Genomic DNA, 16,219 nt, shown 5'->3' on the forward strand with positions numbered 1-16,219 from the left:
GAACCCTGTGTGCCAAGGATCAAACCTGGGTCAGATCAGTTTAAGGAAAGAGTCTTTTCTGTTGTACTGTCTCTCCAGCTCACCAGAGCAGAAGTTTTTTTGTTTTAGTCAAGTCTCACTTACCAGTTGCATTGTTTTTTTAATTGAATCACTGTGAGATATAGTTACAAGTTTTCATGTTTTGAGTTACAATCACACAATGATCAAACACCCATCCTTCCACCAGTGCACATTCCCCACCACCAAAATCCCCAGTATACAAGTTACATTTTTTAAGGATTTTGGTTTTTTGTGGAGTATCTGAGTCTATAAGGTCACTTAAGTTTTCTCCATGTTATTTTTTAGGAGTGTTATGCTTTTGTGCTTTACATTTGAGTTCTGCTCTGTTTTAAGTTAATTTCAGTGAAGGGTAGATCCCTATCTAGAGTTATTTTGTTTGAATATATATGTACAGTCATACAACACTGTTGCCCAATGCTTTTTATGTTTACTAGTATGATCATGTGACTTTTCCCTTTTAGCTGGCTGGTAGAATAGATCATACTAACTGATTTTTCAAATGTTAAACTGATCTTTTCTACTGTGGATAAATCCCAGTTGTTTTTGGTAGAAAATTCCTATCATACATTGTTGGAGTTCATAATTTGATGTTTACCTCTGTGTTTTTGAGCGATCTTCGATCTGTGGTTGCTTCCATAAAATAAATGCCTTATTTTGGGAATAGCGTAATGCTACACTTACAAAATAAATTAGACTGTATTTCTTCTGACTCTGTCCCCAAAAGACCTGGTGGAGATTAGGCATAATTTCTTCCTTAAGTGTTTGGTAGAATTCATCAGCTGACATTCAGGTTCTGGCGCTTTTGTTTCTCTTTGCCTTGGTTTCTTCAAAATAATAGGAACAGAAAATAATACTGCTCATATTTTTTTCTGTAGTTAGTTTAGATAATAATGTATTGATGTCTGTTGATTCTTTGTAATAAAACTTAGCTATATAATATGTCAGCATTTTTTTGTATTCTAATATTTGTAAAGGTAAAGGTAAAGGCCCTCCCGTTGATCATTGATTTGCTCGAGCGGGCCCAGTAACGTCTCCATTGGAGACTTTGTTGTTCCTGTGTCTGGCATATCGAAGTGCTACATATCTTTACTGAGTCCACTATTTATATGTTACATATTGTCTAATACCTGTATGCTTTTTCCTTAAGCTTTTGCACAACACTACAAATAACAAAAAAATTAATTAGAATGATAGCACAGCGGTAGGGCATTTGCCTTGCACATGGCCGGCCTGGCTGAGCCGGGTTCGATTCCTCTGCCCCTCTCGGAGAGCCCGGCAAGCTATCGAGAGTTATCTCGCCCGCACAGCAAAACCTGGCAAGCTACCCGTGATGTATTCAATATGCCAAACACACTAACAACAAGTCTCACAATAGAGACGTTACTGGGCCTGCTCAAGCAAATCGATGAGCAACATCAAAGTGCTACGGTGCAGTGCTACAACTTCAAATAGGAATTTTTATAGTTTTAAAAACCTTGGTTTTTTTTTATTGCTTGCAATTTTGGTCAGAAAATCATAGCTTCTCATTGCTAAAGGTAATATATCTTTCTTTTATGAATTTTGAATTATTGGAAAAACAAGTCTAAAGTAGCTTATAAATACATAGTATAGTTTCCTCGATTCTTGCCCTCTTTTAAATTAGGATAAACCAGTTACTTAGAAACTTACTGCTTTTTTAAAAAGCTGTGTTTGATTTAAAAATCATGCTTTAAAAGACTGGCTCGAGCGATAATACAGTGGGTTGGGTGCTTGCTTTGCACACAGCCAACCTGGCCTCAATCCTTGGCACCTCGTATGGTCCCCTGAGCTCTTGAGAGGAGTGACCCCTGAGTACAGAGCCAGGAGTAACACAGCACCACTGGGTGTTGTCCCAAAGCAAAAATAAATAAAAATTGAGATTTTTAAAAAAATTCTTTGTGGGGACCAGGAAGATAATACAGAGATTTAGGCACTTGCCTTGCATGTGACCATCTCTGATGACTTACAGCACCATATATGGTTCCCAAAGCATTATTAGGAGTCGTCCTGAGCACAGAGCCAGGAGCCTGAACTACCACCAGGTGTGGTCCCAAACCCTTCCCCCACAAATCTTTCTATTTAAGTTAAAACATTTTAAACTTTTTCAGACAACTGTGTGTATCACATATAAGAAGGCTCTTGCATCAATCTCAGGAACTTTAGCATTAAGAAATTAATACTATTGTAATATGTAATCCATATTCAACATTTTCCAGTTGTTTCCAAAAAATATTCTTCATAACATTTCCCCCTCAACTTGAATCCCACTCAGGGATTGCTTTTATATTGGTTATCTTTTCCCTTTACTGGTCTTTAATCCAAAGCAACCGCACTGTCTTTTGTCTTTTATGGCACTAACATGTTTGGAGAGCCTCACAAACTGAATTTGTCTGCATTTAGATGATTGTTTCTTCATGATTAGATAGAGTGAACAAACTGGTAAGATAATGTGTATTTCTCATTGCATCATATCAGGAAGTACAGCATTATGTCAGTCTGTCTTGTTATTGCTGATGCTAAAATCACTTTGTTACAGTAGTTAGGGTAGGCCAGATTGTGTCTTGTAAAAGTATCCTGTTTGTAATTAGCAACTGATATGTGGCACATACTTATGAGAATTATGTAAATAGCACTTCCTGTTCCACATAACACTTTACCCAGTTTTAGTATCCACTGCTAAGCTTTCCCTTTAGATATAAGTAGTTGCAAGCTGATGATAATTTTCTAATTCTGTCATTAATTTTGCATTTATTTATGGACACTCTGTATTCTGCGGTTTCTAATATTTGAGTTTTCACTATGAACTCAGGAATTATTTTTAATCACTATTTTAGAATCCATTTAATATCAGTTTTTTGGATGGTCAGATATTACCAGATGTATCCTATAAAGCCCTATATGCTTTAACAAATTCAATTTGTCTTTTGAAACTTCTCTGCTCTCTGGCATGATGCGTACCAGATTCACCTTCTATTTTTATTGCTTGAGATATGTGCACACTCTTTTTCTTCAATGAACCCTGTTCTCTTTTATTGGTAACAGGACATATAAATAAAAATTTGGCTACAAGATTTGCTCATTTCTATCTAGGACAGTGTTTCTGCACCTTTTCCCACTCTGTGCTCCCGTCCAGCCTTATGTCTTTGCTTTTGGCCCCTAGTCACAGGAAACCATGTGATCCCCAATTGGAAAACTCTGATCTAGGAATCTTTCTGCCCTATCAGGGGAGAGGTTGTCAGAAACTTCTGTTCTCATTATGTGTTTGTGTCTTTATTATGTTTATGGTAAGAACCATAACATTTGTTCTATTGTAAAGTATATCAAAACTAGTTTTATATTGGTAGGGCGTTCGCCTTACATGCGGCCAACATGGCCGACCCGAGTTCGATTCCTCTGCCCCTCTCGGAGAGCTTGGCAAGCTACCGAGAGTATTCGATATGCCAGACACAGTAACAACAAAGTCTCCAATGGAGACGTTACTGGGCCCGCTCGAGCAAATCGACGATCAACGGGAGGGCCTTTACCTTTTTTACCTTTAGTTTTATAGTATACCATTGTTACCACATCCAGAAACAAATCTAATAGATTTGTTGACACTAGAATAATCTGATACTTCTTTGTAATTCTTTTTTCTCTAAAGAACATCTCATTCAAGGTAGGGATCATGCTTTAAAATTACTCAAAATGTGTCCATTTTTTTTCTTTGACATTCATTTTGTTTGCTTAGTTATTTATAGTCATCAAGAAAATTACTTGGATTGTGAATGTATTACCAGTCTTATATACAATAATTTTTGTTCCTGATTTTTGTATTCAAATTTTTAGGTCTTTTATTATTTTGAAGTAAAAACTCAGCCTGACTTACAATCATCCATTGCTTCTATTCTTATTCCTTTTATTTTTTTACTGTCTCTCACACTCACCAACCTCCCTCCCATTTAGAAAACCATTTGATTTCTATTTTCTGTTTTATCTTGTGTGTGTGATTAATTTTCTTCCCTTTTTTCCCCATGTGTGTTTGTGTGTGGTGTTGATTTTATTTATTTTTTAAATTTTTAATAGGGTACCGTGACTTGAAAGTTATTCATAATTGAATTTCAGGTATACAGTGTTTTAGCACCAATCCCACCACCAGTTTCAGCTTTCTCCACCACTGTCCCCAGATTCCCTCCCACCTCCACCTCTTAGCCCCCTTGACACACATATTTTTAAGTTTGGTTGTTATAGTTTGGGTCTCCTGCTTTCAGTGTTGTTGGCCTTGTGGTTTAGAAGAGTAGATATAACAGACTTCTACATCACCAGTGTGCCTGCGGGCTTTGAGCCCTGTGCCTGTTACTGTCCATTTTCCTCTTCCTAGTTCCCCACACCTCAAGTTTCCTTTTCTTCCCTGTCTACATTTCTACAATATAAAATCCAAGGTAATCTAGATCACCCTCCTTTGATACCTTTCATTCCCTTGTCCTGTTATTCTTTATACCACAGATAAGTGAGATCATCTGGTATTTGTTCTTTTTCCGATCTTCTGCCTTATGTTCACTTAAACCTGACATCCTCCAGGTCCATCCAAGTTATAGCAAAGGGCATGATTTCATTCTTCCTTGAAGCTGCATAGTATTCTTCCATTGTGTATATATACTACACCTTCATTATCCATTCACCTGTTGTTGGACACATAGATTGATTTCATATTCTACCTATTAAATGAATAATGGTATGCATATGTCCTTTTGAATGACTATTTTTTGTGTTGTGGTGGATAGAAACCAAGAAGAGGAATTGCTGGGTCAGATTTTAGCTCTATGCTTACTTTTCTGAGAAATTTCCCATTGTGATTGAACCCTTTTGTCTTGTAAGTGTGATTTATGTTGTGCATGTGGTTTGTTTCCTTGTCTTTTTTCAAAAACTGGAGGGTAATACTTTTTTAAAATGTTTTTTGGAATGCACCTGGTGGTGCTTGGGGCTACTACTAGCTCTGCACCCAGGATCACTCCTGGTGGACATGAGAATATCATATGAGGTTCTGGATCAAACCTGGGCAGGCCGCATTAAGACAACTGCCCCACCTGCTATATCATTCTGACTTTTTTTATATTACAATAAATGGTTAAAGATAAAAATCCTTGATTTTTTTTTTTTGCTTGTATGTACTTTCCATAGTAGAGTATCTTGTGTATTTTAGGAATCTTAGTTTCTCCTTTCTTTGTAAATAGGGGGACCTGGTCGATCTACCATGCCAACTCCAGGAAACACTGCAGCTTTTCGTGCTTCTCTCTGGACCAATATGGAGAAACTTATGGATTATATATGCACTGTTTGTGGACAGGTAAATAGTTCAGAGAGTGAAAATAGTATTAAATATGAATTCATTTTATTTTATTTTTTATTGGACAATATGAATTCATTTTAGAACAAAGAAAAATATATATTTCAAAGGGAATTAAGTTTTGGTTCTTCCATATTGTATTACCTTAGACAGGTAATTGAAACATCTCTGCTTATTCAGATTACATCTATTACCTGATTATATTGTATAGACTTTAGCAAAATTTATTTCCCTTTTTTTGAAACTTCTCGTGCCAAAGCTTCATGCGTGTGTTCTTTCAAAGTACCCAATAGTAATAGTAACGTTATCTGTCCTCATGCCTACTTTAGGTTCAGCACCTACAAAAAATATTAGCCAAGAAGAGAGATCCTGTTTCTCACATTTGTTTCATTGAAGAAATAGTTAAGGTATGTTGAACTAAAAATATTACTATGAATTGAGAAGTGCAGGATGATATGAGAAAGTGCTGTGTTCCTATCTTACAGGGGAGGTACATGTGGAATCAGTCTAAGGCAGTGTATATTTAGGGAGCCATACATTTTCCTTATAACAAATGTATAGTCACATTTGTTGTGTAGATGATACCAGTTTTTTTATAGTCTGAAGTGTGTAAACCAATTCCCCTTTTCTGTCATATACTGCTTACAGTAAAATTTTTTTTAAATGTTCTGTTAGAGATTAAATTTTCTACCAGAAGAATTTTGACCAATAAGGAATTTAACTGATAGTTGTAATTACATATATTTAAAATAATATTGAAAATTTTATTATTATCATATAAAATCTTTAAGGTAGTATGGTCTGTTCAGTTGTTAGTTTTCTAAGTGCATTGTTATATTTTCCATATTTAGAGTGTTCTACATTCTCCTTTCTCCCACCCACCAAGCTGCTGTGCTTGTGGACCATGATCACGCCTTTCTTGTACCGGGGTACCTGACTCAACATTTTCTTTATCCATTGTGATTATGTTTCTATAATGATTAGTTGAATTAGTTACTTTACTTATTATTAAATGCTTAATACTTTGTGCTCCAAAGAAAAATTTCTTGTAACTTTACAATGTCATGGTACAGTTTTCTCTATAAATTCAACATTTTAAATGTTGTATGTACTGTGTTAGGAGTCTCCAAGACCGCTACAAAGTATAGTTGCTTATAGTTGTTGCTGTGATTTAGCAAAAAAAATGTGCATATATTACACCTAATTTATAAATAGTTTAGGTACAGCAAGTACTTTTATCAGAGTCATGGTACTCCGTCAAAATCCAAGTTTCATTGCTAGCCAATAACCAGCCTTGAAGCAGGCCTTTTAGTTTATCTCAGTCTCAGATTGGCTGGTAACTGTTTTTGCATGAAATACTGCCAGTAATACATACCTACTTATGTTACCTTTAGGAAAGTTATAGGTTTGAAAAAATATTAGTAAAGAAAGTACATCTGCTAATCTTTCCATGTTATCATAACCTACTAAGCATTATGAAAAACTCTTGGAATTGTACAATAAACTGACATTAGCTATAACTTTTAACTAACAAGAAGGTATGACAGTAGTTCATCCATTATGATTAGGGTGTATGTGCATTAATGCAAATGTTAAATGTATTACATCTCTCTTATTAGTAGCACTGTAGCACTGTCCTCCCGTTGTTCATCAATTTGCTCGAGCGGGCCCACTAACGTCTCCATTGTGAGACTTGTTGTTACTGTGTTTGTCATATTGAATACATCACGGGTAGCTTGCCAGGCTTTGCCGTGCGGGCAAAATACTCGGGGTAGCTTGCCAGGCTCTCCGAGAGGGGCGGAGGAATTGAACCAGGCTCTGCCGGGTTGGCCGCTTGCAAGGCAAATGCCCTACTGCTGTGCTATCACTCCAGCCCATCATATTAGTATCATACAAAATTATTTCTGTAGTTTTACTTACCTAAGAATTGTGTATGCTCTATTAATCCTTCCCCCACCTTTTTCTGCAAAACTTGATCACTGCTTTTCTTTTTACTGCCTTTGGAGTTTCACCTTTTTCAGAATATCACTTGAATCATGGACTAGATAGCTTTTCCAGACTAATTTCTTTCACTCAGCAATAGACATTTAAGGTTCCTTCATGTCTTTTTATGATTTGATACCTCATCCTTTTTTTTTCACTGATTGATACTTCATTGTATGAAAATACTTCCTTTGTTTATTCATTTGCTGTTGAAGGACATTTGCTGCTTCTTACTTTTGGCAATTACTAATAAAACTGACATAAATATTTGCATGCAGATTTTGCCTGTACATAAAATTTCTGCATTTGAATAGAAATACTAAAGAGTATAGTATATTTGGTTAGACTACATTTAGCATTGCAAATACCTGTCAGTATTTTGTATTTTATCACTTTTATTAGGTGTGTAAAAGTATCAATTTTAATTTTGTATTTCCCTGTACATTTAAAAAATGTTTATGGAAAAAAATTAACGTTCCAGGCTATATGGAAAGGAACTGTCATGTCTGTTATTCTCATTATTCTATAATATTTATTTGTTTTAGTCAGTGCAGTCTAATGTGTCTTTAGGTTTTCTAAAATAATTTTATTTATATAGTTCTTAGCATTTGGAAAGCCAAATCATAAAGATCTCTTTTCTGAACACCAATTCAAGTGGTGTCAAAGATAGGATAGTACAGTGATTTAGAACTGATGGTTTAAGGAGAAAGCTTAAAGAGTTGGAATGCATGCCATGCATGTGCAAAGCTTTCAGATCTGTCCCCAGCACCATATGACCCTTCAAGAGCATTACTGGGTATTGCTTTGGAGACCCTCTCCAAAGGGTGAGAAGGGAAAAAACTTTAAAAAAGCAGAGGACAAAGATGAGCTGTGTTTACTGAGCCTTGTTACCAGAAGTAGCTCAGCTTTATTTCCACTGGTTGTATTATCTTGGGTAGGTCCTGTAATCTTCCAGGATATCATATACAAATAGGGGTAGAAGTATTATTTATAGAAAATGAGATCATCTGAATTTAGAGATGGGATCAATAGTTTGCTACCATCATTATTTCAGTCATTTTTCAAATCATTAAACCTTTTTGTAGAGGATCACAAACTTACCCTGTGCTGGGTAATAAAGCACCTTGTCATGTGAGAAATTCAGATTAACAGTTATATTGTATTCATGTTCATTGATTCATGCTGTTTCAGAAATTTAATTAATTTCAGAAAATATTAGAAATTTAATTTAATTAAGAAGTTATGCTTGCTTGAATAATTCATTGTCAAGATTGACTATGTGTCCTGACTGTATTTTTAGTTTACTAAAGAATCATGTACTTAAAACATTTGTCAATTTTGAGGCTATAAAAATAGAATGGTTTCAGTAGTTTTGGTATCATGAGAATTCTTAAATCATATGTATCCTTTTATTAAGCAAAAGAAGAATTTATTTTAAAAAACATTTAGTTTAAAAAATATCACCAAATCTGCTTTGGTATTTACTAAGTTACTTGATTCTAGGTGATGGAGAGAACTGTGTACATTAGTATGCAGAGTATGATCTTTGGAACATTCAAGAAGGGGAAAAAAGGCTTGCGCTTAAGTTCATGTTCTCCCTTGAACCTGTATCTCGCTTTCCTGTCCGTATGTTTCTATGCTTGCATATTTCCACTCCGGAGAAGACCGTGTTCTCTCTTAAAAACACAATTCTCCCTCATATCTTTATATATAAGTTTCAATAAAAACTTCTAAAAAAAATAAAAGAAAAAATCCCAGATGATGATAGTTTTTGCAGTGTTTTATTAGTTAGATATTTTGTTAGTTCAGATATCCATCATATAAAAAAACACACAACGTCTAAATAAGTCAAAATGAGTTCATTTTGAATAAAACTGCACTATATATAACAAATCATCAGAATAAAGTTTATATGTACTGAAACTTTGTTCTTAATTAAGATAGCAAGTTTTGCTTTGTTTCACAAATGTTCTTACTAACTTCTAACTTATTTTCAATTCTTCTTACACTTCTAAAACTAATTTGTACCTATTAGTCATATAAGGTTTTATGAAATAAATGTGGAATACTCTTTTTTTCCTTTGTATTTATTTTGTAGTAAATTTGAAAGAATAAATTGTACTGTTTTAAATTAGAATTTAAAATCAAAAATTTAATTTTGGTATCTTTTAAAGCCAGTTAAAAGTTCTAGTAGCACTATGTAATCATTAGTGCAGTATAAAACACTTTGTTTGAAAGCAAGTATAGCCAATTATTAATGAATTATTAATCTGTTTCATAGAAAACAGTTTGTAGATTTTCATCTTTGGAATTCAGACAATTCAGCACTATGTGGGAATATAGATATGGTATTTTCATTTTCTGAGCCAGCAATTTTTATCATTGAACAGAATTTTAGAATCATGTGTGTAGGATGTTTTAAGCTAAGTTTGGAATGTGTTTAGCATTTTGAGCAGCAATACTACTAATGAGAATTTGTACCATTAAAATAAATATATTTTCTTTTACCCTTTTAGACATATCATATGGTTAGACAGTATCAGAAAAATTTTAGGGCACCCAAATATGAAATGCTTTGACAGTATGAAATAGTATTCAATTCTAATTTTCTGTGGCTTCTCTATTTGATAAAAAATAATTAGCCATAACCTATTGAATTACTGTCAGATGTCAGTAGATACTTTTAACTAAAAAGATGAAAGATTGCTGCTTTATCAGTCTTTAAATCACATTCTTAATGACCTTTTAGTTTACTCTTGTACAAATTATAGACTAATTAGAATAGCATTATTTTATTTTATTTTTTGCTATACTTGGTGGTGTTCAAGACTTACTCCTGGCTCTCCGCTTAGGAATCACTCCTGGTGGGCTTGGGGGATAGTATTGATTGCCAGGAATTAACAGGTTAACTATGTGCAGGGCAAGTGTCCTGTCTACTGTACTATCACTTTCACTCATAGAATAGCATAATTTTTAAAAAATATTTTTTTTCTTTTTCTTTTCATTTTAGAATAGCATAATTTTAATACATTGTTGACCTATAAGATGTAGAAGAATCTCTGAGGATCATATTTACACATACAGATTTAAATATGGATCTATATAGTTGAAACGGTGCTTGAGATTTGTGTAAACTTTAAGAAATTGTCTATGTTGCGTTTACTCAGGCAACAGATGCCCACCTCAAAGATAAGATCATTCCACTAGGATTTGGAGCTTTATCAAGATGAAGTAATTTTCGGATAGTCTTAACATTAGGTGGAGATCTGTGAAGATGGCTAACATGGTCTTCAGTTATTAACAGTCTCTTACTCCTACAGGAAACAAGCTCAGTTTCTCTGTAGAGCAGTTCTAGTTTTAACCTTCAGAGTTCTCTGCATATTAAGGTCAGCCAAATATGAGCTCACAGTGAAAAAATCATCAATTCTATAAATAAACTGAAAACTATTTTGTGAGTCAACAGGAAAAATCAAGGTAAATCAAAACAGATTTTATACTCCTATAGAATTTTTAAGTGACATTCAGATATCGGAATTATTCGAAAAAGAATCCAAACTATAAAGTAAATTATTTCATGCCCAGTAAGGCATGGGTAGGAAACTGGGGACTTTGGTGGAGGGAAGGTCACACTGGTAGTGGGATTGGTGTTGGAACATTGTATGCCTGAAACAATTATTATAAAGAACTTTGTAAATCACGGTGTTTATAGTTCCAGACATTTTTAAAAAAATAACTGCATATTTAAAAAAAAGATGAAATAAAAATGAGAAACAAATGATTGTTAAAAAAATTAACCAGTTAAGACCAGAGATTTAATATAGGAGTTAAGAGACTTGCCTTACATGTGACTTACTGTGGTTTGATCCCTGGCACCACACGGTCCCTCAAGCATCATCAAATGCAGCTCCGGAGGCCCCGGGCACCACTCTGTGACCTGGTTAACCTGAGCACCAATGGCCCACATCCTCAGGCTCATACTAAAACACCAGCCCCACTGGCTGAGAGTTGCTGGAAGCCTTCACCATCATACCCCCAAAATGGCCAGTTTCTATGTGTGTGTGTGTGTGTGTGTGTGTGTGTGTGTGTATCAAATAGAAACTTTAAATTACTGAAATTTAAAGTTATCAAGTAGGTTAAACTTCATTGCATAACACCAAAAAATGAATTTTGAAACTACAGGGGTACTGAAAATATGAGAGCCAAAAATCACAGAGGATTGACTACAAATAAGAAAAACCCTATGCTCTTTTCAAAAAGATGCAGGAAAAGCATTTTATAGACTCCACTTCTAATCCCGACCACTTGTTGCATTGTGCAAGTGGAATGCATGAAATTGAAATTCACATTGAGGAGTCAAAAGATATTATTAGCTAGCAGAAAAACTATATAAATAACTAATATGTGTGGGCAAAAATGATCAAGAGCATCACTTATTAGGGAATGTAAGTCAAAGCTCCAGTCAGTTCTCCTCTAACACCAGTCAAATTGCCATTTTCACAATCACTGTGAATAGCTAGTAGTGGTAAAAGATGATGTAGAGAAACTTGAACACACATATAATGCTGGTAGAAGTATCAAACAGCATTGTCAATTTGGAAATCATATTGGCAATTTCTTAAGTATACACTTAGCATAAAAATGAAAATTCCATACTTGTATATTTACCCAAAAGAAAGGAAAATCTATGTCTATACAAAGGTGTATATAAATGGTTTTAGCAGCATTGTTCGTAATAGCCAAACATGAAAATAATCTAAATGTCCATCATTATGTTTATACAATAGAACATAACTCGAGTAAAGGGGAGCAAATTATTACATCTCAAACTACTTGGATGGACTTTAGTCATATGTGAGAATGACCAAACTCAAAACATTTCAAATGGTCTGGTATTGTTTATATGAAATATCTGTAGACATAAAAACTTTAAAGCTAGACAGCAAAATGATTATTGATGAGCTTGACCACAAATGAATAAAGAGAGAACTTTTTTTTGTGAAGCAATTGGCTTTAGACTGATTGAGGTCATGATGCACAAATATTTGAAATTTCTGTTACTGTCACTGTCCTCCTGTTGTTCATCGATTTGCTCGAGCGGGCCCAGTAACTTCTCCATTTTGAGACTTGTTGTTACTGTGTTTGGCATATCGAATACGTCAAGGGTAGCTTGCCCCAGGCTTTGCCATGCGGGCGAGATACTCTAAGTAGCTTGCTGGGCTCTCTGAGAGGGGCGGAGGAATCAAAGCAGCTTGGCCCGGCCGGCTGCGAGCAAGGCAAACACCCTACCGCTGTGCTGTCGCTCCAACGTAGATAATTTCCAGACTTGAAATTACTACAAGTCATATCTGATAAGGATTGATAATGAAAATTTATACATTATATAGAATGCTACATATATATATAAGGTTACAATATTGTGAATTGTTATATCTCAAAGAGAAACAACCTAATAAAGAATGACAGGAAGAATCAGTGTCTTTGAACATATTTATTGCCTAGTGATAAGATTGAAGATCTTGTGCTAGAAAATAAGAAAATGCTCCAAAATGAATGTATAAAACTAAAAAGGACTCTAATGAATTTTAACCTGTTGAGTGACATAAAAATTCAGAGGTCTGTATGTCAAGCTCAGCAGACAATTGGACTGACAAATGAAAAGGGAAAGCTCTTCCTTACAGTGATTTCCTAGCTAATAAATACAGAAAAACAGTAGGATTAAATGGTAACTGTTTTGCAGCTATTATAATAAAATTCAATTCAGGCCCTAAACAGTAAAATTTAAGTCTGGGAGAGGGAGAGTTTGATGGAGCAGGATAAGTCACATGATGTAAATGTCTTCTCAGTAATTATGTTTTAATAGCATTGTAGCACTGTTCCATTGTTCATCGATTTGCTTGAGCGGGCACCAGTAACGTCTCCATTCATCCTTGTCACGTACTAGTGTAGCCCAATAATGTCTGCTCACTTCAGGAATATGAAGTGAGACATTTTAATATCAAAAAGAAATCTAGTAAGCATATTGTGGAAAAGTCAAGACAAAATTTAATTACATAATCAACATTAGCATCACCAGAATCCAACAAATAAATGCGATGTCCTGATAGCATATCATTTATATTGTATATAGCAGCCAAAAGTTGAATAATGTGAACCTAATTAGTGGAAACTTTAATCCTGTAGGTTGTATAGTATATAAAGTAGATTTTACTGTTTTAAATATTAGTGAAAAAATCACAAAGATTTTTAGGATATATGAAACCTAAGTTTGACTTGCAGATACTGATCTAGATACTATACTCCTCAAATGCTATAAAGAACACTATAATTGATGAAACTGTAATATGAAATTTGTTATACACAGGTGTAATAAGATTCAAAACCCTAACTTAAATAACTATATTATGACTTTTATGAAGGATGTATACCTAGATTATTTAATTGTCTCTGTGCCTGAGAAAAGATGGCAAAGGAACAGAAATTATTATGATAAAATATCAGTGTTGGGTCAGGAGATCGTGGTGGTTAGACCATATGTCTAGCATGTGCACTGTGGTGCCACATGGTACCTTGAAAACTGTTAGGTGGTCCAGGTTATTCCCTAGTATAGCAGAACCCAAGCAACTCTATATCCTTGCATTAAGCCACTTGCTGGGCGAAGAATCACCAGGAGTCCTTCTAAGCACCACTTGGGAGCCCCACTGCTCCAGCCCCAAATATCAGTGTTAATAAATGGTGAATCTTGGTGAACAGACGGTAGTTGTTTGAGGTCATTCTCATAACTTCTCTATAAGTTTAAAAATTTATTAAAATTAAACTCTAAAAAAGATGTTGCAAAAACTTAATGCAAACTAATTTTATTTTAATAATTTATTGAATTAATCACAGTCACGGTTCTCCTGTTGTTCATCGATTTGCTCGAGCGGGCCCAGTAATGTCTCCATTGTGAGGCTTGTTACTGTGTTTGGCATTTTGAATACTTTACGGGGAGCTTGCCAGGCTTTGCTGTGTGGGCGAGATACTCTCGGTAGCTTGCCGGGCTCTCCAAGAGGGGCAGAGGAATCAGCCATGTTGGCTGTGTGCAAGGCAAACGCCCTACCCGCTGTGCTATCGCTCCAGTGCTTATTGAATTTATTTATTAAATATTTTTATTTAATAAGGCTTTATGTGTATAATATTGAAAAGCAATAAGCATCTTTTTAAAAAAGTTTTAATTATTTTTATTAAATCACTGTGCGATACATTTACAGAGCTTTCTTGATGGCGTTTCAGTATACAATGTCCCAACGTCCATCCCTCCACCATTTCCCACTGCCAATATCACTTGTATCCTTTCTGCCACTTCCTACCCAACCTGCCACTGTGGCAGGTACTTTTTTCTCTCTGTCTCTCTCTCTCTGACTCTGTCTTTCTATCTCTATTTCTGTCTGTCTGTCTGTCTCTCTCTTGCTCTTTCTCTCCCTCTCCCTCTCTCTCCCTCCCTCTCACACATACATATACACACATACCTTTTGGGCATTATGGTTTGCAATATAGATACTGAAAGGCCATAAGTCATATGTATCTTTATGGTGATACCCCTTCACTTCCTTCCCCCTTCCCTCCTTGGTAACCTCTAATTGGTCTTGTAATCAGAAAATTCATTTCTGTTTTATGTAGTTCATCTCTTTATTTTTCCTTCCAAATGAGTGAAATCTTGCCATATTTACCTTTCTCTGGCCTGTTTCACTAAACATAACACCGTCTTGATCCTTCTATATTGCTGCATAACATATAACACAATATACTACACCTTCTTGATCCTTCCATTAGTTGTTAGGTACTTTTATCTTGCTTTCAGTTAGTGGATTTTTAAATTATAAGTGAAAATGGACATATTTTAGAAAAATATAACTCAAAAACTGTTCAAGTAAAATCAGAAGCTATGCTTAGTCCTGTAACCTTCACATGATCTGTTTGCATTCTCTAGTTGAAAATCTTTTTACCAAGAAACCTGTAGTCCCAGATGGTTTTTCAAGCCAGTTCTATCAGAATTTCAAAGACAGATCAATTACATATTTATAGAGAGGAGAAACTCCCCCTCTGATTTTTATATTAACATGATATTTATACCAGAGCCAGTGAAAAACCACAAGGAAAGACTGAGGTTAAGGTGCTTCTCTAGCAAGCAACCAGTCCCAATTCTATCCTCAGCGCCACATGACACCCTAAGCACTGCTGGAGCAACCCTTGAGCACAGAGCTGAGGGGAGCTCTGAGCATTGAGAAGGTGTGACTCCCCACCTGCAAATAAAGATCACAAAGAAGGAAAACTATAATCCAGTCATTGTCAGAGCTGTATATTGAAAGTCTTAAGGTATACCAAACATAGCCGTGTGTAAAAATGAAATAGCTCTCTCCAGAAGATGCAGAGAACATTTGACGAAACTTGTCACAATTGAAACTCCAGGAAAGACAAAGTAAAAGAAGTCTACCAGTGTGTCTGCCTCTAGACTGACAACTTAATGACCCAGGGATGACTTAGTGGCAAATAGCTGCCTTGCAAGTATGGGGACACCAGTTAAGATCTCGGTTCCACCCCATACACACCTAGTGTCAATCCTGCAGCATTGCTATTTGGGATCTCTAACATTGCACCAAAGTGCAGTGTCCTAACAGATACAACTGGTGTCTCTGAGCACCACTGCCAAGTATGGGATCTGCTGTGACACTGTGAACAAGTGTGCAAATGCCACAGTCAAGAGTGTTAAATTTAGAGTCAGTGGAGCAGTAATGACAAGGGAAAGGAAGAGGAATAAGTAAAATAAAAGTTTTAGAGGCATGCTAGCAAGATGTAAGA

At 35.3% G+C, this 16,219-nt stretch overlaps 1 protein-coding gene across 1 annotated transcript in view; it reads left to right on the top strand.

The window, feature by feature from the left end:
- The window catches only part of COG5 (component of oligomeric golgi complex 5), a 238,304-nt gene that overhangs the window by 138,485 nt on the left and 83,600 nt on the right, over nt 1–16,219 (top strand). Inside the window, exons 9-10 of the mRNA XM_056118161.1 lie at nt 5,289–5,401; nt 5,731–5,808. Of these exons, the coding sequence (XP_055974136.1) occupies nt 5,289–5,401; nt 5,731–5,808 (191 nt within the window). The remainder of the gene's footprint in view (nt 1–5,288; nt 5,402–5,730; nt 5,809–16,219) is intronic.

The sequence above is a fragment of the Sorex fumeus genome, unplaced genomic scaffold (assembly GCF_029834395.1).
Source record: "Sorex fumeus unplaced genomic scaffold, SorFum_2.1 ptg000037l, whole genome shotgun sequence".
NCBI lineage: Eukaryota > Metazoa > Chordata > Mammalia > Eulipotyphla > Soricidae > Sorex > Sorex fumeus.